The 25811-nt window shown below is 45.3% G+C and overlaps 1 protein-coding gene across 1 annotated transcript in view; it reads left to right on the top strand.

Annotated features, from left to right (window-relative positions):
• LOC141154852 (5-hydroxytryptamine receptor 2A-like) overlaps window positions 1–25811 on the top strand; it is a 773101-nt gene that overhangs the window by 705782 nt on the left and 41508 nt on the right. The window contains exon 5 of the mRNA XM_073641357.1: window positions 10651–10851. Coding sequence (XP_073497458.1) covers window positions 10651–10851 — 201 coding nt within the window. The remainder of the gene's footprint in view (window positions 1–10650; window positions 10852–25811) is intronic.

Raw genomic sequence — 25811 nt, 5'->3', positions numbered from 1 at the left:
GTAATTGCCTGCTAGACAACAGGACGGCTAATAAATAAATGTTTTTTATCAATTTATTTATAATAATGTAGTGTTTCATTTATTAATTTCCATAATTTCCAAGAACAACACCAAAATGGTGAAAAAAACTGCCCTGGTTCTTAGAGAAGAAAAAAGGTTTATTGATAAATTACATTAGATAAACCATCCAGAGGCTTCAAGTGTAAGAGGTTACAAAACCCATAAGGCAGAAATATAAATGCCACTCTGAGGCAAATTTAATTGTATCTACTGTATAAAAACAAAATAAATATATTGTTTCTGGTGAGTGACTTGATTACGGAATAAGAGATTTTGCAGCTTGGAAGCATGGAATAAAAACAAGAAAATAGCTTGACAAATCTCATATTGATAGAATTCAACGTACTGTGCATGGCTCCTTGCTGATTGAAAAGCTTGAAATGTTCGACATACATACCAAAATAACATTTATTTAACGAGTGAATACACAAAGGACTTGAGTTTACTGACCTTATGAATTTTTTGCCGGAGACTAGAGGCCACCACAGGGCAGAGTCATGTAAAATATCACATTTTCCATGCAGCCTTCTACAATATATCATAGTTTTCTTGATAAATGTGACAAGTAACTCTTGCAGGTAAGAAACAAACTCCCTAGATTTACAGTCAAAGGTTTTTATTGTCTTTCCATATCAGAATAATTGGTGGTAGAAGGTATAGTGTTGACTGGATCGTTTTAATTCATTTTTCAAAATTACAAATTATGTTTAATCTGTAAGGATTTTAATAATTTTTAAGATGTAACAAAAAAAGCAAGAATAAAAGTAAGGAGAATGGTTAAATGTACATTGATAGCAATCTGGCAATATGGCTTACCCTTCCCTTAAAGAACACAAATGTCATCATTTAAAACATAATGTCAGAATGCATATCAAAGGTAGTAATGAGCGAGCACTAAAATGCTCGGGTACTCGATGCTCGGGTCGAGCACATTGGAACACTCGGGTGCTTGAACCGAGCAAAGAGCCCAATGTAAGTCTAGGGGAAACTCGAGCATTTTTCAGGCAGCTGCCCCTCGGCGGTATGCAGAGGGCCTAAAAGTTGCCCAAACCGATGGGAACAGTGCTCAAACGACATGGGAACAGCATGGGGAAGACCCCTGGAAGTATCTCTGACTCCCAGATCACTGCTGTCAACAAGGTTGTCAGAGTATTACACCACTTTTACGGACTCACAATAAAACATACAAAAACTAAACCAAAATGGATTTTCCTGGGAAATAAGTTAAGGTACATCCTTTCCTGGGTAATGACTTGTATATAAAGCAAAATAAATAACCAAAAAACAAAAATGCTCCTCCACACCTTGGGCTTTGTTCACACGTAGTGTTTTTGATGCGTTTTTGCCCTTTTGCATTGCTTTCAACCGTGACAAATGCATTCACCAGGAAATGTAATTTTAACATTTTACAACCTTATCTTGCCATGTGGTGTGTGAGATATCATCAGACACATTGTGTTTCATTAATGAAGGAGGGACTCTGAAAGTCACAAAGCCTATTTTTATAGGGCTATCAGGCAGCCTTTACTATCCTTAAAGGGCCAGCAGTCAACCCTTACTATTCGTAGAAAGCCATCAGCCGGCTATGTTTTATTGTTCCCATTACTAAAGAGTGGGTCTCCAATACTGTTATTGGGTATGCAGTGAGTGGCAGCGCTGCCCAAAATTTGGACGCATCCCAATACCACTTTGAAAATTTTGATGCACCGCAGTACCTCTTTGAAGAGACTTAGAGGAGGGCCTCCTGAAAAAAAATGTTCCCATCATTAGGAAGTGGGTCTCCCATTGTGTTTGCCTATGCAGTGAACGCAAGGGCTGCCAAAAATTGGGAGGCACTCCAATGCCCCTTGGAAGAGATGTGGAGGAGGGCCTCATAAAAAAAATGTTCCCATTAGAAAAGAGCGGGTCTCCCATACTTGTAATGCCCAAGCACTAAATGTATGGGCTGACAAACATTTACCCCTGAGGGTTATACATGAACATACTGTATAATTTTTTTTTTTACTGGCATCATAAACACCCTTTAAAAAAAATATGTGGGTGTTGCTTCACGGACCACAGTCACCCTGGTGATATGGTGGTGGAGGATGAGGATGAGGAGAAGGAGGAGAACAAGAGCAAATAGCCAAAATCAGGAAGTGTATACCCATGTGAGGGTGTGAAGAGGTGCATGGGAATACACCTCCCAAAAAAAGACACTGGATTGGAGTTTATGCTACGCAGCTATCATTCGGTGGTGTTGAGAAGTCTGGCCCAATCCAGTCCTTGTTCATTTTTATAAGAGTCAGCCTGTCAGCATTTTCAGTTGAATGCGCTTATCAGTTATAATTCCACCAGCAGCACTAAAAACCCACTTTGGAGGCCAGGACCTCCAAGGCGCAGAGAGTCAGTTCATTCCACGTATCCAGCTTGGATACTCAATAATTATAAGGCACAGAGGAATCACGGAGGATGTTGGTACGGTCGGCAAGGTACTCCCTCACCATTTTCCCAAACGTTGCACTCCTTGTGAGAGTACCCGGTGCCTCAGGGCTTGTGCGATGTGAGGGGCTGAGAAAATTCTCCCAAAACTTTGACAGTGTTCCCCTGCCTCTGCTGGATTGAAGTTGTGTCTCTCTCGACTGTACTCCTTGGTTGTCCAACGAAGTGTGACCTCTGCCGCCAGCGTTTTCAGATGGGAATTTTTTTAATAGTTCCGCAACAAGGGCCTTCTGGTACTGCCCCATTTTTGCAGACCTGTCCGCCTCATGAATAAGAGATATAAAGTTCTCCTTGTGTCACCAACCAGTAATGACTGTCACCCAAAATTTTGAGAATGCGAGGGTCATGGGAAAGGAAGCGTAACATAAACTCAGCCATGCGTGCCAGACTGCTAACAGGCAAGACTTCCGTGTCCTCACCAAGAGGATGACTGACCATGCTCTCCTCCTCTTCCTCTCTGTCCTCTGGCTATCCACGCTGAACAGACGGTATGACAGTTGTGCAGGTAGTACCATCTATAGCGTATGAATCTAGCTCCTGTTCTTCCTCCTCCTCCTCATTTTCACCCAATCCACGTTGGGATGAGATGAGGCTGGGCTGTGTGTAATCTGTTATGTAATGCAACTTAGAACTAAGGAATAGGAGGGAAAAGCTGTCCCTGCACTGAGACTCAGCTTAACCCTACGCTGGGGTGGGTGCATTATTCCTTATGAATAGCCCCACCGAAGCTCCTGCACTGAACTCAAACGAAGACCTGTAGAACGGCGAAAAGGGTCCCTAAAAGATCTAATGACTGGGAGCAAAAGCAGGAGACCTTCTAACAGAAAAGTTAGTTGCAGAAAAAAAAAATAGAGGAAACCAAACTGGTGGAACAAGAAGTCCCAGGAGTACAATAGTCCAAAGCAAGTAGAACTAAACAAGGCTACTTAGCCAGAGCACGAGCGTTGCAACACTGATGTTCAGCAGGGAATGGGGCCAGGTGCTGGGTAATAAAGAGTGCAGAGATCACGTGACCAAGAAACCCAGCACCAGAGGAAAAGACTGGAAGCCAGCAAACCACAACAAGCTGGCCGATAGTAAAACAAAATAGATCTTAACATAATCACCCTGTATGGTTCCTTGCTCCATCTCATCATGCTCTGCCTGAAATGCATCCTCTTTGATTGTGAGCAGAGAGCGTTCCAGAAGACAGAGAAAAGGGATGGTGATGCTAATTATGGCGTCATCGCCGCTCACCATCTTAGTAGAGTCCTCAAAGTTTTGGAGGATGGTACATATGTCTGACATCCATGTCCACTCCTGAGGTATTATGTGTGGAGTCTGAACTGAATACAGATGGCCTTGTTGATGCTGGTACTCAACAACTGCCCTCTTCAGCTCACAAATCCTTCCCTCCATCTGCAGTGTAGAGTTCCAACACGCGGGGACATCACACACCAGTCTGTGAGCCGGAAGCTCCAAACACTGCTGAAACACGGCAAGGGTGGCGGAAACTGTAGGTGACTTTCTAAAATGGGCACACAGGCTGAGTACTTTAACAAGCAGATCCGGTAGCTCCGGGTAGGATTTGAGAAATTGCTGAAGCATGAGGTTAAGCATATGGGCCAGGAATGGTACGTGTGTGAGCTCGCCTCGCCTCAGAGCCACCACCAGGTTCTGGCCATTGTCACACACGACCATGCCTGGCAGGAGGTTCAGCAGTGTGAGCCACAGATCTGCCTGCTCTTTCAGAGCTATCCACAACTCTTCAGCATTGTGCGGTTTGTCACCTAAGCATATTAGCTTCAGCAGAGGCTGTTGCTGCTTGGCTGAGGTAGTACTGCAGTGCTTCCAGCTTGTGACTGATGTGGTCATTTCGGAGATGGAGGCTGAAGAGGAGGAGGAAGCTTAGGAGGATGAGGTGCAGGACCTTTACACTGTGGGGGCAACCCTGATTGACATAGGGCCTGCGATTCTTGGCGTCGGGAGGACGTGTTCCGACCCAAGGTCCGACTGGGCCTCGGCTTCCACTATGTTAACCCAGTGTGCGGTCAGCAATATGTACCTCCCTGCCCACAAGCACTGGTCCACGTGTCCGTGGTTAGGTGGACTTTCCTGGTAACTTCGTTGTTGAGGGCATGGCTAATGTTTTTGGACACGTGCTTGTGTAATGCGGCTACGGCACGCCAAGAGAAGTAGTGGTGGCTGGGGACCAAGAACCGAGGGATGGCCGCCGCCATCAGGTTGCGGAATGCTTCAGTCTCCTCGAGCCTAAAAGGCAACATTTCAAACGCAAGCAGTCGTGAAATGTGGGAATTTAGTAGTGTGGCCCATGGGGCGTTGGCTGCATATTTGCGCTTGCGTTTCAAGGACTGGGGTATGGACAACTGAACGTTGCGCTGGGACAAGGACGTGGGCGTGCTTCCAGATGCTGCTACTTGAGAGTGTGCAGTGACAGGTGCAGGGCAGGAAGCATCTTCGCATGCACCATGGACAGGGGATTGGCTTGCATGCACAACAGCGGAAGAAGTAATGGTGCCACCCGCAGACACTGTTCCTGGACCCTGGGGTTTGTCCCACAAAGTTGGGTGCTTTGCTGCCATGTGCCTGATCATGCTGGTGGTGGTCAGGCTGCTAGTTTTGCCACCCCTGCTGATGCTGGCCTGGCAGGTGGTGCAAATGGCCTCTTTGCGGTTATTGGCAGAGTCTTTAAAAAACAACCAGACTCGGGAAGATCTAACAGTTGTACTGGCAACTTCCTTCGTATTGGTCTTACGGGGAACGGTTGCCTACCTTTTGTCTGCGGCCACCACACTGCTTCTTCCTGCCTATTGGGGTGCTCTGCCTCCCTCCCACTGTGTGCTGCTGTCCTCGCTCTGCATGTCCTCCTGCCAAGTTGGGTCAATTACTATATCATCATCACCTCTTCTTCCACTTCCGCACCCTGGTCCTCCTCCTGACTTTCTGCCAATTGTGTCTCATCATCGTCCACCTCTTGTGACCCTTTTCCACCGTCGCCTTCGTGTGACTGTGGCTGCTCAGATATTTTGGCATCGCTACATGCGATCTCCTCTTGCCCCGCTTCAAGTGAACCGGGCGACAGGCCCGAATCTATAAATGGAAAAGTGAACAGCTCTTCAGAGTGTCCAAGTGTGGTATCAGTTGTCTCCAGGCACTCGGCATGGTGGGAGGAAGGAGGATCAGGGTGAGGAATATGCAGTCCAGACTCACAGCTACTGAGACTTGACCGTGTGGAAGACAGGGTTGTGGTGGTGGTGGGAAAGTGTCTGGAAGCATTATCCGCTATCCAACCAACAACCTTTTGACACTGCTCTGGGTTTAATAGTGGTGTGCTGCGGTCCCCTAGGAATTGGGATGGGAAGGTCGGGCGAGAAGATGTGGGTGTTTGTTGTGGCACAATTTCAGCTTGCCCACAGCCTCGGCCTCTGCCCGTGCATGCACCATCACCATCACCATCACGTCCAGTTCCCCGTCCCTTGCTACGCGCCTTGCCCATTTTAAATGGAGGACAATATCTCCCACGCTCACTACAAATGGCTGAATTTAGAGCGAAGTTATATGTGATCCGTGTGATGGAGAAACCACAGTTTTAAATACCTGGCCTGTAGGTAACTATTTTGAACAGCAAACCGGTGTCAAAATCTTTGCTGACACACTGAAGAAAAAATTGAATGGAGGCCAAAAATGGCAGCATTTTCAGCGCAATTATATGTGATCCATGTGACGGGCAAACCACAGTTTTAAATAGCTGGATTTTTAGCGCTGTAATATGGAAAGGATGTGGCTATATTCTGCAGTGCCAACAAGCGAATGGAGCAGAAAAATGGTGTTCTCTGGATTGCTTTTTAAGCAAATAACGAGGATTAAGATCCAAAAAAAATTATTCCTGGCCCCTGGGCCTATGTCTAGAAATATCTAACAGCAGCAGAAGGCAGAACTTGGGCCCTTTTGTGCTATATACACTGCCTGCCTGCCTATATACACTGCCTGCCTGATATCTCTGCAGATGGATTAGTCCTCAGAAGAACTGTTTGTTGAGATGGATATGTGTAATGTACTTGTTTTATCCCTACACTACCTAATACACAACAAAATCTCTCCCTAGCTCAGCAGCACCTCTCCCTACACTGCCTGATTGCGGAGTAGACAGACGAGCACAGAGGCGCCAGGTCTAATATAGACCTGATGATGCTGTGCGGCCAGCCAATCACTTTAATGCCACAACCAACATGGCTGTGGCATTACAGTGAGTGGCAGCCAATCCCTGCATGTTCATTGGCGCTCTAAAGAGCGCCATACATGCAGGGAGGGGACCCGAGCATCTGCCCGAGCATCTCGCAAGTACTCGGCGAGCTTCGAGCATCTTGAGTACTGAGATGCTCGGGCGAATACCATGTACTTGCGAGTATGCTTGATCATCAGTAATCAAAGGACATGACATGTTTTAGGAACACAATGCTGGTGAAACTGCTCTTCAAGGGTTACCTATGTTACATATTCTTGGGATAACCAGTAAATATTCGATTGGTTGGAATTTGACTGCCAAACGCCCCACCAATCAGCTGTTTATCAGGTTTAGCCTGATATTTTTACTTTTTTGTCTTTCCACTAGAGAAAATTGAAAATAAATTGGCCATAGGGACATGTTAAACTAAGGTGTGTTCTGTAATTAGCATCACAGTTGTCTACAAAGTAGTCACTGTGCTGTTTGGTATCATGATCTGCATCACACTGAACATAGACCTAAGAAAACTAAGGAGAGAGTTGTGACTTTAGGCTGCAATGACATCTGGAGATGTACCAAAGGTCTCTGTGTCTGCCATGTTACTGGACCCATGAAGTCCATCCTGCGGCTACGCTGTGGCTGAGCTTTAAAAGAGTTCATCAATTTTACAATACACTGCATTATTATAGTATTTCAGTATATTGTGTAGGTGATTGAGCTATCGCAGGTTCAAGTCTCAAGAGGGCAATTATTACAAATCTAAATATATTATAAGTTTGAAAAAAAATTATTATAAAACCATCCCCTTTTTCCCAAATGCAGATAGAAAAATCTAAAAAAATGTAATTAAATATTTTATGTCAATGAACTCAGAATGATCTGAGCCAATAAAATATTTACCTATTTATTCCATATGGTGAGCGGGGAAATGGAAAAAAAATCAAAGTGGAAATTTTTTAAATAAATTTAATATCACCATAAGGGTCTGTGCACCTGACTTCTTTTAGACACTGGTGTACCCGCATAGCTTTTGAAGCAGTGTTCTTCCTGAAGTAAAAATCAAAGTTGCAAACTGCGCTGTAGTGTAACTGAAGAAACTCTCCATGTAAGTAGTAAGTTGTTCCTACCTAAAGATGCAGTAATCCAAAATCACAAACAGCATGTCGGCTGGATGTTACTTATCCAAAATGTCCAGCCTTTAAGCCAGGGCAGGCACGTCGTGGTCATACCTGCCTATCCGATTCATGAAAAGTGTTTGGGTTTTTATGCCAAAAATGTTACACAAGTTACACAAGTCTTTGACTGGAGAAGCATTTCTGGCATAGAGCATGAAGGTGTGGCGCACGAAGACCTCTTAATGAATTCGATGCTTCTTGTACTCCAACAAGACTGGTGTAGTGTTAACATGCATTACGCCTGTCTTGAATAATTTATTTGCACATTCCCTTACAATAGTGACCAAAAATTACCCCAGATCATTTTTTACTGCATAGTGGACATTATAAAAACAAGACCCAAAAAATTATGGCAACATTTTAGATGATTTTTTTTCTCAATTCTATCCCTAATGGGGTTTATTTCCTACTTTTCCTACCTTATATGGCAAAATAAATGGTGGCATTAAAAACTGCAACTTGTTCCGCACAAAAACAAGCCATGTCAACAGAAAAATAGTGATGTTATGTTTCTTGAACAACAAGGAGAAAAAAAGAAAACACAAACATGAAAAATAGCCATATTCAAGGGGCTAAATATTAGACGAGAGTAGTAAATCATTCCCGTTGTGTTGTGTTAACGATACAGTTACAGAATGCTGTATTTCATAGACACTCTTCTGCCATCAAGATCTGGCCGACTTATCTTTTATTATTATTGAAGGTAAATATAATTATGCTTTCTCATTCATTTACCCTTCGTTTTACTAAAGTGCATCGATATGTCTGATTTGGCACAAGTGACCGCTCTAGAATTATAATCTGAACTAAAGGATTTTGAATTTGGTTTATTATTACCATAAAGCAGCTCGGAAGCTTCCGTCTATCAGAAATGTCTTCTCTCTGCAGGACGCTGAAACTTAACCTCTACAGGACTCGAAAGGCCAGGATGGTATTACAGTGAGTCACTGGCCCAGCCTCAAAGAAGCGGATTTACTGATTAAACTGTGCACTCCAATTGAAAATCTTTTAATCCCTATTTTATGGAACAGTAATGCTAAACTGTTTTTGATTAATTATAGGCTCAATGTTTTACATACATCTTATTAAATTCCTGGCTAATCTTAAAGAAAGAAAAAATAACGGTGTAAATTTTGCTTTGATCGTAAAAAATACAGATTGACAACTATAGGAACACTAACAAACTGTTTTTTATTACATTTGTGTCTGTTTTTTTTCCAAGTTTTAGGGCTTGTTCAGAAGTTGCGTTTTTGAGTAGTTTTTTTTTCTGTGAAAAAGAACGCAGTGTTTTACAGTACCAGCAAAAGTGAATTAAATTTCTGAAATCTCATGCACATGCTGCTAATTTTTTTTTTCCTTGCTGATTTGAACCGTCACAGCATTATACAAATCTGAGTCATGTAAATTCTTTCAGCGCTTTTACAGCTTTTATCACCCATTCTAATGGATGGGAAAAAGGCGTCAGTAAAAATGCATCATAATTGCATGTAAAAAAGCAGCACAAACGCTGTATGTTATGCACCTTTTTTATACCAACACACTGGTTATTGTAGCAGACAATGAGCTGCAAAAACTCATTGTTTGCATGTAGCGCCATATTCATTTTTACATTTGTGTCGATTTTAAGTCTGTTTTTTATGTGTTTTTTTTTCCAATGTGCATCATTATGGGCAGAATTTATGGTTTCCAAAGGTTTTTCCTTGACTCACCACTTATCACTTTTCTAAAAATCGCAAAATTGATTGAAAAATTTGTTGCAAAATTTAACATAAAAATTCTCCAGGTTCTGTATGAAGTGATTTTATGCAATCCATATTTATTTTGTTTGCCATTTTGGGAAATCTTTAACTTTTTGAGCTAAAAAGTTGAAAAAAGGTTTAAGGCAAAAGTTAAAAGCATTATGAAGATTGGGCAAAATTCGTGAACCAAGTGCCCCATTTGGAATCATTTGATGAAAAAAACATCAACAAATACCACAAGACAAAAAAGAAAGGTGACTTAAAAAAAAAACGCAAATGATCAATCGCTGCTTAAGTTTAAGAAGGAATAATAAAGGTAAACGGGGAATAAAAGGTTCACATTAATTGCATTTTTAGGCCACTTTTCTTTTTGCAATTTTTGTTATTCGCTGACTTTTTTGTGTCAAACTCATCAAAACATCTCATGTTTTTCATACATTTTGTGCACAGTTGCAAATGGACTATTTTCCGCTTTTCCACATTTCTTTAGTGAAAAAAGCTGCTTGTTTAACAAATTGTTATAAAAATATGTGCTGAACCTGTAACCGATCTAAAATAGTAAGTGCCGCCAAATCCTGCTCCCAACAGATTTGTTAAGATAAAGTGAACAAACCCTTCATGTAGGAAATTTTAAAATGTGTTTTTCAATTTTTGTTATTGAGTATTTGTTTTAAATACTTAAAGGAAAATATCCCTGTTAAGGAATATTCTATTGTATAATTACTGTAACTTTACATACCATATTTATTATAGTTAAAACTATATTCATTATATTTTAAATTACAGAAGTTTTGTTTCTCAATCTAAATTTATATTTTCTCTTTAGATGTGAACGCCAATTTTCATAACATAATATATATGATTAAACTAAAAAAAAACAACATTGTAAATATTGTATAACAAAGAGATAGGTGAGAGCATAGTTGTTATAATGATTGGTTTTGATTATTTATTCTATATCTTCCTGCAGATTATGTCTGGCCTCTGCCACAGAAGCTGTGTCCGGTTTGGATCTCCTTGGATGTGTTATTTTCGACTGCATCGATCATGCATCTCTGTGCAATCTCTCTTGATCGGTATGTAGCAATACGTAACCCCATAGAGCACAGCCGCTTCAATTCCCGCACTAAAGCTATGATGAAGATTGCTGCTGTGTGGACCATATCAATAGGTAAGACGTGAAACGGTTATGATAATCAATGTTAATCTATATATATATAATCGTCTAATCCCGTCTGTCTGTCTGTCTGTCTGTCCTGGAAATCCCGCGTCGCTCATTGGTCCGGCAGCGGCCAATCAGCGCCGCGGGATTTGTGAAAAAAGATGGTGGCCGTTAGCGGCTCATCTGCGGGACGGCGCTCAGCGGCGATGCAGTCGGGAGATGACCGGCGCGAGGCGCTCATCTCCCGGCCATTACCAGCAGAAGGACCTCGACCGCCGGACCCATCTGCGGGACGGACCCGACCAATCACTGATCTTACTGCAAAAGTTAAACACCGCTGCGCTGATTGGTCGCGGACGCTGCCCGCGACCAATCACCGATTTGGGCGCCAAATTTAAATATCGGCCGCGACCAATCACCAATCTTGGCTCCACATTTAAACACCGCTGTGCTGATTGGTCGCCGACGCCGGGCGCAACCAATCACCGATTTTGGCGCCACATTTAAACAGCGTCCGCGACCAATCAGCACAGCGGTGTTTAAATGTGGAGCCAAGATCGGTGATTGGTCGCGGCCGATATTTAAATTTGGCGCCCAAATCGGTGATTGGTCGCGGGCAGCGTCCGCGACCAATCAGCACAGTAGTGTTTAACTTTTGCGGCAAGATCAGTGATTGGTCGCGGGCCAAGACCGCGACCAATCACCGATTTGTGCGACACATTTAAATAGCGGCCGCGACCAATTGGATGTCAGCGCCGCTCCCCGGTCATCCCTTCACACCCTAGGCGCATGGATGTCAGCGGCGCTGCCTGTGCGGATACTTCCGCTGCGAGAAGCCGGGACATGAGCGGGTCGGGATACTTCTGTTGCAAGCAGTCGCTCATGTCCCGGCTTCTCGCAGCGGAAGTATCCGCACAGGCAGCGGCGCTTCCCGATCCTCACCAATACGATTCCGCTCCCCGGTCCTCACCAATACGAATCGCTGATTGGTCGCGCTCTCCTCCCGCGACCAATCACCGATTTGGGTGCCACATTTAAATAGCGGCCGCGACCAATCACCGATCTTGCCGCCACATTTATACACTGCTGTGCTGATTGGTCGCGGACACCAGCCGCGACCAATCAGCGAGCTTGGCGCCAAATTTAAACAACGCTCTGCTGATTGGTCGTGGACTCCAGCCGCTACCAATCAGCGAGATTGGCGCCAAATTTAAACAGCGCTCCGCTGATTGGTCGCGGTTGCCAGCCGTGACCAATCAGCGAGATTGGCGCAAAATTTAAACAACGCTCTGCTGATTGGTCGCGGATGGAAGCCGCGGCCAATCAGCGAGATTGGCGCCAAATTTAAACAACGCTCTGCTGATTGGTCGCGGATGACAGCCGACCACGACCAATGAGCGAGATTAACGCAAAATTTAAACAACGCTCTATTGATTGGTTGCGGCCGCCAGCCTCGACCAATCAGTGAGGTTGGCGCCAAATTTAAGCAACGCTCTGCTGATTGGTTGCGGCCGTCAGCCGACCGTGACCAATCAGCGAGATTGGCGCCTAATTTAAACAGCGCTATGATCTCCCGACGGCAAGTGTGAACGGAGGACCGAGGAGCAGCGCCGCCGGTCGGGATGCTTCTGCTGCGAGCAGCCGCTCATCTCCCAGCTGCTCGCAGCGGAAGTACCTGCACAGGCAGCGCCGCTCCCCAGTCCTCACTAATACGACGCTGATTGGTTGCAGCCGCCGGCCCCGACCAATCATCAATATGGGCGGCAAATTTAAACCCCGCTCTGCTGATTGGTCGCGGTGGCCGGCCCCGACCAATCAAGTTGGATTGGCTTGATGGACTTTTTGCGTACCATATGGTCAAGCTGCTCCCACAACAGCTCAATGAGGTTGAGATTTGGTGACTGTGCTGGCAACTCCATTACAGATAGATGGCATGGCGTTGCAAAATGGAGTGATAGCCTTCCTTATTCAAAATCCCATTTACCTTGTACCTTGTACAAATCTCCCACTTTACCAGCACCAAAACAACCCCAGACCATCACATTACTTCCACCATGCTTGACAGATGGCGTCAGGCACTTTTCCAGCATCTTTTCAGTTGTTCTGCGTCTCACAAATGTTCTTCTCTGTGATCCAAACACCTCAAACTTTGATTCGTCTGTCCATAAAACTTTTTTCCAACCTTCCTCTGTCAAGTGTCTGTGTTCCTTTACCCATATTAATCTTTTCCTTTTAATAGCCAATCTCAGATATGGCTTTTTCTTTGCCACTTTGCCCTGAAGGCTAGCATCCCAGAGTCGCCTCTTCACTGTAGACGTTGACATTGGCGTTTTGCGTGTACTATTTAATGAAGCTGCCAGTTGAGGAGCTGTGAGGCGTTGATTTCTCAAACTAGAGACTGTAATGTACTTGTCTTGTTGCTCAGTTGTGCAGCGGGGCTTCCTACTTCTCTTTCTACTCTGGTTAGAGCCTGTTTGTGCTCTCCTCTGAAGGGAGTAGTACACACCGTTGTAGGAAATCTTCAGTTTCTTGGCAACATCTCGCATGGAATAGCCTTCATTTCTAAGAACAAGAATACACTGTCGAGTTTCACATGAAAGTTCTCTTTTTCTGGCCATTTTGAGAGTTTCATAGAACAAACAAATGTAATGCTCCAGATTCTCAACTAGCTCAAAGGAAGGTCAATTTTATAGTTTCTGAAATCAGCCAAACCGTTTTCAGCTGGGTTAACATACTTGTGCAAGGGTTTTCTATGGTTTTCTAAACATCTATTAGCCTTCTTACACAGCTAGCAAACACAATGTACCATTAAAACACTGGAGTCGTGGTTGTTGGAAATGGGCCTCTATACACCTATGTAGATATTGCAATAAAAACAAGACGTTTGCAGCTAGAATAGTCATTTACCACATTAACAATGTATAGAGTGTATTTCTTATTCATTTAATGTTAGTTTCATTGAAAAAAAATGTGCTTTTCTTTCAAAAATAATGACATTTCTAAATGACCCCAAACTTTTGAACGCTAGTGTATGTAAAACGGATGAAGGCTACATAGCCATGCTCATAAAGCCTGCAATATGAATACAATATGTCTATAAAATTTCTGTAGCTGTGTGATATTTCTAAGTAAAATAATTGCAAATCAAAAAACCTGTCAAGCAGGGCTCATTGTTTTCTTGTCCTCTGACCTCTATTGCTAAAACACAAAAATCCATATTTTATGGACAGAAGCAGAACTGTTGGCTGCCAGGTAACAATAAACATATTTTTTTCCAATTTCTTCCCAAGTATATATTTTCAGTACAGAGTTCACTCAAATCATGTGTACCTGGGGAATTGTGTTTTCGAGCTGTTAATTCTGTTAGCATTCAGTACCTGGCTGGTGGGATGTAGTGAACATTGTTCTTAGAGACAAGCATGTCATTTGAGCAATAAACCTAATGTTGCCTCTCTAAAATATTGCTTTAGTAGTAGTGATGAGCAAGTATGTTCTGTTAACCCTTTCGGCGAGTATGCTCGGGCCGAGCTCCGAGTATTTATAGCTGCTCGGTGATAAGGTTAAATCGCTCCCGTGTGCATGATTTGCAACTGTTTGAAAGCTTTATTACATGTGAGGAATGTGTAAGAAATAGACATTCCTCACATGTAATAAAGCTGTCAAACAGTCGCAAATCATGCACATGGGAGCGATTCAACCATATCGCCGAGCAGCTGTAAATACTCGGAGCTCGGCCCGAGCGTACTAGGACAGAACATACTCGCTCAACCCTATTTAGTAGTGTTGCTTGTTTAGAACATATGTAGAGTGAAGATCGTTAATGCTAAAACATTTGGACACAATTGGAGGAGTTTTTTTTTGGACTTAAAATATTTTTTGCAGTAAAGTTTTAATTTATAATATATTGAACCATTTAACTTCTACACCCTCAAGTTATCACAGTACATAGAAGATTGCAGAATGAATTAGCAGTGTATCAGTCATAGAACCTAACAATTATCTCTCTTTAAAGAGTAACTATTAGTTTAATTTTTAGGTCATAAATTAATATTATATGTGTAGATAAGAAACTTTCTAATATATCTTATCAGAGAAATCTGCTTTTTTTCTTCTCCTGGACTGATCTTTTCATAGGTAAAATCTGATAATTCAGGGTAAAATCTGTCTTTAGTGAACACAGATTTTTTCCCATAACTGAGATTGATGACAGTTGGTGCTCATAGAGATCAATGGAGAACTATAGCTGTTGTTTAAGGAGAACTTGAAGCTGAATATCTGTGTCAGCTTCTAGCTCCTCCCCTCTCCATAGAATTGTAAAAGCACCAACTGCCATCGTGTATCTCAGTTATGGGAAAATCTGTCTTCACTGAGTACAGATTTTACCCCAGAATTGAGAGCGAAGAATCAGTCCCAGAGGAGAAAGAAGCAGATAAGATATATTACAAAGTTATTTGTTTTCAGTTGTACTATTAATTGATGAAATAAAAATTAAAATTACATGTTATTCTTCAAACATCTTCTAGGCTGATTTATGAAGAAATTCAAAGTTCAGTTTTGAACGGGTCATAAATCAACTTAGAAGATTGCTCAGGAAAGGAGAGATAAAGACTATAGAACATACCATTAGAGGAAATCACTGACAAATACACTCTTAATTAATTCTGCAGGCTATTATGTATTACTATTGTAGGGATTTGTACTCACTAAGCCACGTTGGAGGTAGGCATGGGTTCACAAAGTGATGCAGTCCACGGGTTCAAACAAACTGGTGGTTTATTTAGTGTCCATACACCAGTGAGGAAACAAAAGTAACAGCCTTTTCTTGGCACAAAAAGGAATAACAGAACAAAGCTCAAAATAACAAGTCCATGCAGCACGGTCTGCAGAGTCGAAGGAGCCCATGCAAAGTCTGCTCACCTTGCCCAACACACACAGACAGACTGAGACAGGCGCAGCTGTCTTAAATCAGCCTTCCAAGACTTGGACTGGAGGTAAGTGAGCAGCTGTCCCCCCCAGCTCTTTCAGCTGCTCGTAGAACCCGGCCCTGTAATCCAGGCCCATTAAATTCCTCTCAGCACTATGTGTGCTGGAGCCTGCTTTTCCAGGTCCTACATCGCTGAAGCTTGGTACTTCGGGGACACATACCTCCCGTCCACGACCTGTCCGGCAGCCACTTTACACTATACACAGAGGCTGTGAAAACCAGGTGGTCCAACATATTTTAATGAAATCCTACTGCAAAAATTATTTTCAACCAAAAATGAATGTAGTTAATTTAAAAAATATTTTTAAGGGATAGTATGTGATTAAAAAACATGGTTGGCTTCTTATATAAACAGTACCATTCTTGGTCATAGGTTAGGTGGGTTAATACTGATAAAATTCATGAAAATAAATTAGTAGTGTTTTTATGTTATACAATCCTTATCAGTATCTAAAGTTTTTGCAGAACAGAAACATTCCACATCTTATCCTGACTTGGCACCTTCTGTCACCATACAATAAACCCTTGACAAGGCATCAGCATTCCCATGTTGTTTCCCAGGCCTATGCTCTACCCGGAAACTAAAATCTTGTAGAGCCAGGAACCACCTAGTCACTCTAGCATTGTTCCCCTCCCTTTCTCACATCCACCTCAGTGGGGCATGGTCTGACACTAACCTGAACCTTCTAGCTAACAGGTAATACCTCAGAATGTCTAACGCCCACTTAATGGACAAATGGAGTAGTTCTTCTCACAAGAGGAGAGCTTCCGACTGAGGTATATTACAGGGTGTTCTTCTCCGTTAATCTCCTGGGACAAGACTGCTCCCAGCCCGACATCCGATGCATCCGTCTGGACCACAAGCTCCATGGAGAAGTTGGGCGCTACTAAGACTGGCTGTTTACAGAGGACCAGTTTCAATTCCTGGAAGGCCGTTTCTGCTTCCGGGGACCACTTGGCCATAGCCGGCTTCGTTCCTTTCAGAAGATCCTTCAGTGGGGATGCTATCAGGCAAAGTTAGGGACAAATCTTCGATAGTAGCCCACAATGCCTAGAAACGCCCTGACATGTTTCTTCGAGGGGGGCTGTGGCCAGTTCAGGATCGCCTCAACCTTATTTATTTGTGGTTTTATTTCCCCTCTACCAACCACGTACCCTAGGTATTTGGCTTCCTCCATCCCCATGGCACATTTCTTCGGGTTGATAGTAAAGCCTGCCTTCCTTAGGGCATCAAGTATGGCTTGGACTTTGTCCAGATGACTTTCCCAGTCCTGGCTGAATATGACGATGTCATCTAGGTAGGCCACTGCATACTTTTTTTGGGGTGCTAAGATCCAGTCCATGGCTCTCTGGAAGGTGGCCGGAGCTCCCTGTAACCCAAACGGCATCCTGACATATTGATAACATCCATCTGGCGTCGAGAAGGCTGTCTTCTCCTTGGCCTCTTTGGACAGGGGAATTTGCCAATATCCTTTGGTGAGGTCCAGAGTGGTGATGTACTAAGCGGGTCCTAGCCTTTCGTTAACCTCATCTATCCTAGGCATTGGGTAGGTGTCGAACTTCGAGACCTCGTTCAGCTTCCTATAGTCATTGCAAAACCGCCATTCCCCATTTGTTTTCAGCACTAAGACTATAGGACTGGACCATCCACTTTTGGACTCTACAATGACTCCCAGGTTAAGCATCCGCCTCACTTCCTTTGAGATCACCTCTCTGCGGGCCTCGGGGATTCGGTATTATTTTAGATTGACGCGAACATGAGGCTCTGTGAGAACCTCATGCTCTATGACCTGAGTGAGTCCAGGCAACTCCGAAAACAGGTCTTTATTTCGCTGTAGTAACTCTTTGCACTGTTGCTTTTGGGCATGTGACAGTGACTCTGCCACCTTGACCTCTTTCACATTGGCCTCAGCCTCAGCCACTAAACAGGGAGCTTCCACGGGCTCTCTATCTTTCCATGGCTTAATCAAGTTAACATGGTAAATTTGGTAGGGCTTCCTCTTCCCCGGTTGGTGAATTTTATAGTTGACTTCCCACACTTTCTCTACCACCTCATAGGGGCCCTGCCACTTGGCCATGAACTTGCTCTCTACTGTGAGCACTAGTACAAGCACTCGATCACCTGGGTTGAACGATCTCACCCTGGCCAACCTATTATACACCCTGGACTGTGCCTCTTGTGCCTTGAGGAGGTGCTCCCTCACAATGGGCATCACGTGGGCAATCCTCTCTTGCATCTGGGAAACATGCTCCACCACGATCCTATAAGGAGTGGTCTCAGCTTCCCAGGACTCTTTGGCCACATCCAGGAGGCCTCAAGGGTGTCGTCCATAGAGTTGTTCAAACGGGGAGAAACCTGTGGAAGTTTGGGGAACTTCCCTGATGGCGAACAACAGATAAAGAAGCAGACAGTCCCATTCTCAGCCATCCTTTTCCACTACTTTCCTCAACATTGCTTTCAAGGTTTTGTTAAACCTCTCGACCAGTCCATCCGTCTGGGGATGGTACACGAAGGTTCTCTGTTGTGCCATCTGCAATGTCTTGCACAATTCCCTCATGACCTTCGACATAAATGGAGTTCCTTGGTCTATTAGGATCTCCTTAACCAACCCCATTCTTGAAAACATGTGGACTAACTCCCGGGCTATACACTTGGCGGAGGAGTTTCATAGTGGTACAGCCTCCAGATACCGTGTAGCATAATCTAATACCACCAGGATATACTGATGCACTTGGGCGGACTTGACCAGAGGCCCCACTAGATCCATTGCTATGCGTTCGAATGAAACCTCGATGATGGGTAGGGGCACTAGGGGACTACGGAAGTGGGCCACTGGGGAGGTTATCTGGCATGTGGGGCAGGAACAACAATAACTCTTTATTTCTCTATAGCAACCTGGCCAGTAAAATCTCTGGAGGATCCGTTCCTGAGTCTTGTCTGCACCCAGGTGACCACCCAACACATGAGAATGAGCCATGTCTAACGCCCTGCATCTATAGGGCCCTTGCACCAGCAACTGTTCTATTACCTCACCCCTTGGCTTGGTTACTCTGTACAGTAAATACCCATTCACAGCAAAATGAGGGAACCGAGTGTCAGCCCCCGGTTCCTGAGGTACCCCATTTAACACAGTAAAAATTTCAAAGGCCCCTTTCAGAGTTAAATCCCTGAGTTGGGCAGTTCCAAAGTTTCCCTTGGACACCTCCAGCTCAGGGATATTGGCCTCAGGGGATGTTGCTTCATCCTCATCGCCCACAAACACACACATGGGAAACTCATCTACCATGTTCTGTGGGTAAGTTTCCTTAGGGGCGATCTGGCTGTCGTCCGGGCAACCAGGTGTCCCCGTTTTCCCCCACATTTCCCAGAATAATGCAAAGTCACGTCCAATTATTATGGGATGCAATAGGTCCTTAACGACCGCCACTTCATGAGATGTGGTGCCACAGTCCATGTTTACATCCACCTGGGCCACAGGATAATTCTTAGCATCCCCATGGATACACCGGACACTCACCACCTTCCCAGGAACCAGGCGATGAGGGAGTGTGCTCCTTATCAGGGTCACCAAACTTCCTGAGTCGTATAGTCCAGAGACTTGTACCCCGTTTACTGACACTGAGCATGCCTGAGGGCCCTCGCCATGTTGAGGAACCCCCCTGCAGGAGGGGTAGGCAAAATAGGATGAACGCCGGCCCATGTTGCAGTCTATTGGCTCAGAGTTTATGGGACACCGGGCGGCAATATGGCCAGGGGTATGACATCTCCAACACACTATATTATGGGGTAGAACCTTGGGCAGCAACTCATACCCCCCCTGAACTCTAGGACGCCCCCCCAGGTGTGGCGCTAGCTCCCTTATTCTTGGTGTCCGTCGCCTTTTGGGAAACCCAGTATTGAGAGGCTATGACCCCTTGTTTTCCCAACGGACTCTCAACCGCCTGGTATCTTTCCACCAACCCCACCAAATCATCGGCATTATGGGGATCTCCCTGGGCAACCCAGGATTTCACCGACTTCGGGAGAGAGTGTATAAACCTGTCTATAACGACCTTCTCCACCATCTGTGCTGGGGAGGAAGATTCAGGTTGCAACCACTTTTGGACCAGGTGTAGGAGGTCGAACATCTGGGACCGGGGAGGTTTGTCACTGCAATAGGCCCAGTGGTGCACCCATTGCGCCCTGACAGTCAGAGTCACTCCCAGGTAGTGTTGAGCCACCCCCGTAGTGTTCGAGTTCGGTTCGGTTCGTCGAACACCCGTGTGTTCGCCGAACTGTTCGTCGAACACCTTCGAACACCGTTAAAACCAATGGCAGGCAAACAAAAACACATAGAAACACATAGAAAACACCTTCAAAGGTGTCCAAAAGCTGACAAACTGCTCAGAAGACATAACTAACACATGGAAAAGTGACAAGTACATATAGTCATGCGAAAATAAAAGAGGTGGAGGAGTAAAAGGAGGGGGAGACACAGATATAGGCATGTCATGCCCTTCTAAAATCCAAAAAGTGAGAAGCCGACACGGCCAGTCCGCTCCTGCCCGTGCCACCTCCGTGTCGCCGGGTTTGTGCCAGAGCCGCGGTGAACCCTGATGGCCAGCCCCCCTCTACCAATACTGGTGCCTGTCCGCTGGTGGGTCGAGCGAGCCCCCCTGTGGTGGAGGCAGCTCTAAGCTTTTTAATTTAAATTGTCTCTCTAATTTGAATGAATACACTTTAAATCCATTTACAAGGATCTATTGGAGGGCAAGTCTCATGCCAGCAGCCGCGTAATTCCAGCTCCAGTAGCGTCCACTAAAGCTGCTGCAGTTAAAAAGCTTTTATAAGGATCGAGCTCGGCTGTCCACCGCAAGGCATCCTACTGCCAGTCCCAGCCCCTATGCCTTGGGGTGCCTCCTGATGCTCTTCACTGAGTATCCCGTGGTCCCGAAGCATTTCCTTTGAAAAAATTAAGTGTCCAAACTACAGGTGGTGTAGCTTGCTTAACAGCCGGGATAATCCGCTGACTAGCAGACCCTGCTACTAGGCACAAAGTATTTCCTGGGCTAGATGCAGTTAAATATTTGTAATTAGATACTCTCGTTGGATGCTGAGAAAGCATTCCATAGAGTCTCCTGGCACGCCATATATGATTCTCTTAAAAAGCTTGGGGTAGGGGTCTAGGGGACCCTTTTATAGCCAAAATCACGGCCCTGTATCGCAATACGTCACCTAGGCTGAAGATAAATGGAACTGTAGCACCCTGAGGGCTCGGTTGCTACAGAGGTATTGCACCTCACCCAAAGGTGTGATATCTCACTCTCAGGTAAGGATGGAGTGTGGATCAGGACCCGACACCTGCATGCATTACACCACATTGCCGTGGGGCAGGGCGACCAATATGCCCCTGAGATGGGCACGACAGTCCCTGTCCCTGGCTGGAGTGGGGGGAGGGAACACTGAGGAAGGGGAACCCTGTAGTGCAGGAGCAGGGAGGAAGCAGTTCCTGGGTGCATTGAGAAGGGAGTATAAAAGGTGGGCACCATCTTAGTTCAGTGCAGAGAAGTCTGAGCAGAAGTGGCAGGGAGCAGGGGCTCTGCATGAGCTCTGCTCCGGAGGCGAGCCTAGTAACAGAGGCCCAGGCCTGGAAGAGGGAGAAGGAAGGAAGAGGAGCGGAGAAGGCTCCAGGAACGAGGAACGAAGGGATCTCAGGGGTGCGGACGGGCGAGTCGCCACCGCACGCCAGAATCCACCTGCGTGGAGGGGTCAGGCCAAAGGGGGAGACCGGTCCCCGAAACTAGTGGAGGCAGGAAACGACCCTCAGCTAGAAACAGGAGGCTGTGACATTTTATGTGGCGCAGCCCCTCGCTACACCCGCTAGGAAGGCACCACATAGGGTCAGGGAAACTGGCGCCAAGTTTACCAAGAGGAGGCCCGAGGCAGCCGGACAGAAGGGTTGGTAAGAAAGGCCAGACAAAGGACACACAAAGGGGGTCCTGTGAAGCGCTCCAAAGTTATCTGGGAGTTGTCTGAGCCCCTCACCTGGTGAGCACAGTACGACGTGGGCAGCCGTTACCTGCAGACGTGGTCTGGATAATAAGAACTGTGAGTAAAGGCCCTGGACTGCATCACTGACTCCGTGTCATTACTGCTGCTGCCCTGCACCATCACCCCCATTCTCCGCATACACTGCCCTGAGGCTATACTCCTCCCATGGGGAGTTATGCTACGCTCTGCTGCACCCACAACGCCAGCCTCAGCGGTCTGCCCTGGAGCGGCGGTTCACTCTGACCGCAATCCACGGGTGGCGTAGTCGGACATTTAAACATCAAAACCACATAAATAGTTCCGCCACTGGTTTGACCGCCCTGAGCCACGGAACCGGGTTGCCGCCACGGAGACTACAACCACCAGCATCCACCAAAAAGGGTCCGGCTCCGGGTGTCCCAAGGCCCAGGGGGCGCGTCAGAACATTTTCATCACCTTTCACAATCAGCAATGGGACAAGGCAGGGATGTTCTCTGTCCCCTCTCTTATACATCCTAGTGACGGAGCACCTGCTCTCATCAATTCGCCATAACCCCAATATTAGCTGGATTGAGGTGGGAGGCACCGAGTACAAGTGCTCTCTATTTGCTGATGATGTCCTAGTATATATCACTCAATCACATATATCCATCCATGCTGTTATGGCTGAAATAGATCACTTTGTTACATGGTCAAATTTTAAAATCAATGCAGCGAAGTCTGAGGCCCTCGATGTCTCCCTCCCCAAATCCATATAGGATTCCATCCAGTCCAACTTTCCCTTTGCCTGGCCCTCACAGGGTATCAAATACTTAGGAATTCCTATTCATAGAGACCTCTCCCATCTATGTTATCTTAATTTTGGGCCCTTTATTGAACAACTCCATACTGACCACGTTTGGCAAGTTAGAACTGTAAGATTCACTACGTGAACCACTGGTGTTTTGTGGAAAAGCACATGTACACTGTGTTCCAAATTATTATGCAAAAAGTGTTTAGGAGTGACAAGGGAAGAATTTGTTTGTTTGTCAGTTAAACTCATTGATGGTGATGTGTGTCAGGGCTCTTTATATCACTGTAAGCAATTGCAGACACCAGTGCTAATTAGTTTGTCAGGTGTGTCCAATGAAAGGCAAGACTACTTAAGAAGGCTCTCTCACATTATTCAGCAGCCTACATTTTCTGCCAAAATGGGAAAGAAAAAGGATGTGTCGGCTGCTCAGAAGCAACAAATTGTGGAGTGTTTAGGTCAAGGCATGACTACAAGCAACATTGTGCGATGATCAGGATGAAGTGTCTTGGCAATCAAGAAGTATGTAGCTGATTCACAGTACACACGTGTGCGTGCTGATAAGGGCAAATTGAGGACTCTTTCCTACAGGCAATTACGTCAGGTTGAAAGAGCAGCGGCAAAAAAGCCTTGTCATAGCAGCAGACAAGTTTTTGAAACTGCTTGTGCCTCCAACGTCCCCCGAACAACAAGATGCAGGGTCCTTCAGAGGTTTGCAGCTGTGCATACGCCATCCTGTCGACCTCCTCTATCCACTTCACACAAGCAGAAACGGCTCCAGTGGGCCAAACATTACATGAAGACTGATTTCAAAACTGTTTTGTTCACGGATGAGTGCCATGCAGCGCTCGATGGTCCAGATGGATGGAGTGGAGGATGGCTGGTTGATGGACACCCCACGCAAACACGGCTACAGCGCCAACAAGGAGGAGGTGGAGTAATGTTTTGGGCTGGAATCATGGGGAGAGAGATTGTCGGCCCCTTTAGGATCCCTGAAGGCGCTAAAGATCAACTCCATAATGTATGTGGATTTTCTCAAACAGCACTTCCTGCCATGGTTCAAGAAGAAGAACCGTGTATTTCACAGCAAGATCATTTTTCTGCATGATAATGCACCATCTCATGCTGCACATAAAACATCTGCATCTCTGGCTGATATGGGCATAAAAGGGGACAAACTTATGGTGTGACCCCCATGCTCCCCTGACCTCTACCCCATTCAGAACCTTTGGAGCATCATTAAAAGGAGTGTCTATGATGGTGGGAGGCAGTTCACATCTAAGCAACAGCTCTGGGAGGGTATTCTGTCCTCATGCAAAACAATTGAAGCAGAAACCATCCAAAACCTGACAAATTCAATGGACGAGAGAGTTCAGAAGCTCCTTTCGAACAAGGGGTCCTATGTGAAAATGTAACATCACCTAGAATAAAGTTTTGAGTTGAAAACTGTTTGATTTCAGTTTCTAACAACCTGCTAATGCTTATAATTTCAAAAATGACCATTTTTTTGGTCTTTATTAAAATGAAAAGGTTGATCGAAAAGTTTGGGGGATCTAAGAGTGTGGCAACCCAGTAGTCATGATTACTTCGAATTCTGACAATATGAGGGTCATGCTGCAGGTAGTGCAGCAAGAAGGCACTTATGTGTCTTGCGCATCTCGGAGCCCCAAAATTATTTTCCGGGCTAGATGCAGCTAAAAATTATTTTTAATTTTAAATCTGGTGGAGCTTATTATAGATGGCCTATTAGGATCAGTGCTGCACACTGCTACAAAGCCCAAATTATTTTCCAGTCAAGATACAGATAAACATGATTAGTAATTTGAAAGCTTAAAACGGTTGGTAGGGTGATTTTAAACAATCATCAAGCTTTTACTCTCCCCAGGATGACACAGGGGTAGAAAAGTCATTTCGGATCCATGATTTGTTCATCTTTATGAACGTGAGTCTGTCTACATTATTAGTGGAGAGCCGCGTGCGCTTATCTGTCAGCACACCACCAGCAGCGCTGAACACACGTTCAGACAGAACGCTGGCTGCGGGGCATGACAAGATCTCCAAGGCGTAAGTGGCTAGCTCCGGCCATTTATCCAGATTGGAAGCCCAAAAAGAGCAAGGGTCCAGTGACACAGTCGTGGCTTCAATGTTTACTTGGAGATACTCCTGTACCATCGTCTCTAGGCGTTGACTATGTGTCAGACTTCTTGTCTCCTGTGGCCTTGCAAAGGATGGGCTAAAAAAGTGGTGAAATGATTCCGCAAAATTGATGTTACCACCAGATACTGTGGTTCTGTTACGGTTTGAGTGCTGAACACTTGACGGTCCCACGGTTGGCAAGTTGGAACTGTGAGATTCACTACGTGCACCACTGGTATTTTGTGGAAAAGCACATGTAAGATTCTGCAACAGTCTCTGCTGATACTCCTGCATGCGTGCATCCCTTTCTATGGCAGGAATAATTTCTGCAAATTTACTTTTGTACCGGGGATCTAACAGTGTGGCAACCCAGTAGTCAGGATTATTTCTAATTCTCACAATTCGAGGGTCATGTTGCAGGTAGTGCAGCAAGAAGGCACTCATGTGTGTTGCGCATCCAGGAGCACCAAGTCCCTGTTGTGTTGGTGGCGAGGTAACAATCATGCTTCCTTCCTCTGTCCTCTCCCCCCAACCTCGCACAACAGAAATGTGATCAAGGTCTCCCTCATCTGATGAGTCTTCCATCAGTTCGTCCTCCACTTCTTCCTGGGCTCCTGCACCTTCCTCACTAGTTTGGCTGCTACCATGCGCCCTGGAAAAACCTTCTCCCCCACCCTCACATGCCTGCCGCCTTGGTGCTGCCGACCGTCTGGACCTTGCAGATGTTAGCCCTTCCGCATACAACTCCTCCTCCTCTACTTCCTCCACCTCCTCTTGTGCCACCACCTGACTCCGAATTCTGTTTAACATGTGCTCCAGCATGTAAATCACCGGAATAGTAATGCTGATAATGGCATCGTCAGCACTAAACATCTTCGTCGCCATTTCAAAACTGTGCAGAAGGGTGCATAGGTCCCTGATCTGAGACCACTCCTCCAGCGTGATTTGCCCCACCTCTGAATCTCGTTGGCCCAGGCTATACGTCAGAACGTATTGCACCAGGGCTTGTTGGTGCTGCCACAGTCGCTGCAACATGTGCAGAGTTGAAT

The sequence above is a fragment of the Phyllobates terribilis genome, unplaced genomic scaffold (assembly GCF_046119375.1).
Source record: "Phyllobates terribilis strain yellow unplaced genomic scaffold, ASM4611937v1 Scaffold_7__3_contigs__length_470593459, whole genome shotgun sequence".
NCBI classification, from domain to species: Eukaryota; Metazoa; Chordata; class Amphibia; order Anura; family Dendrobatidae; genus Phyllobates; species Phyllobates terribilis.
This window is presented reverse-complemented; position numbering and strand designations above follow the sequence as displayed.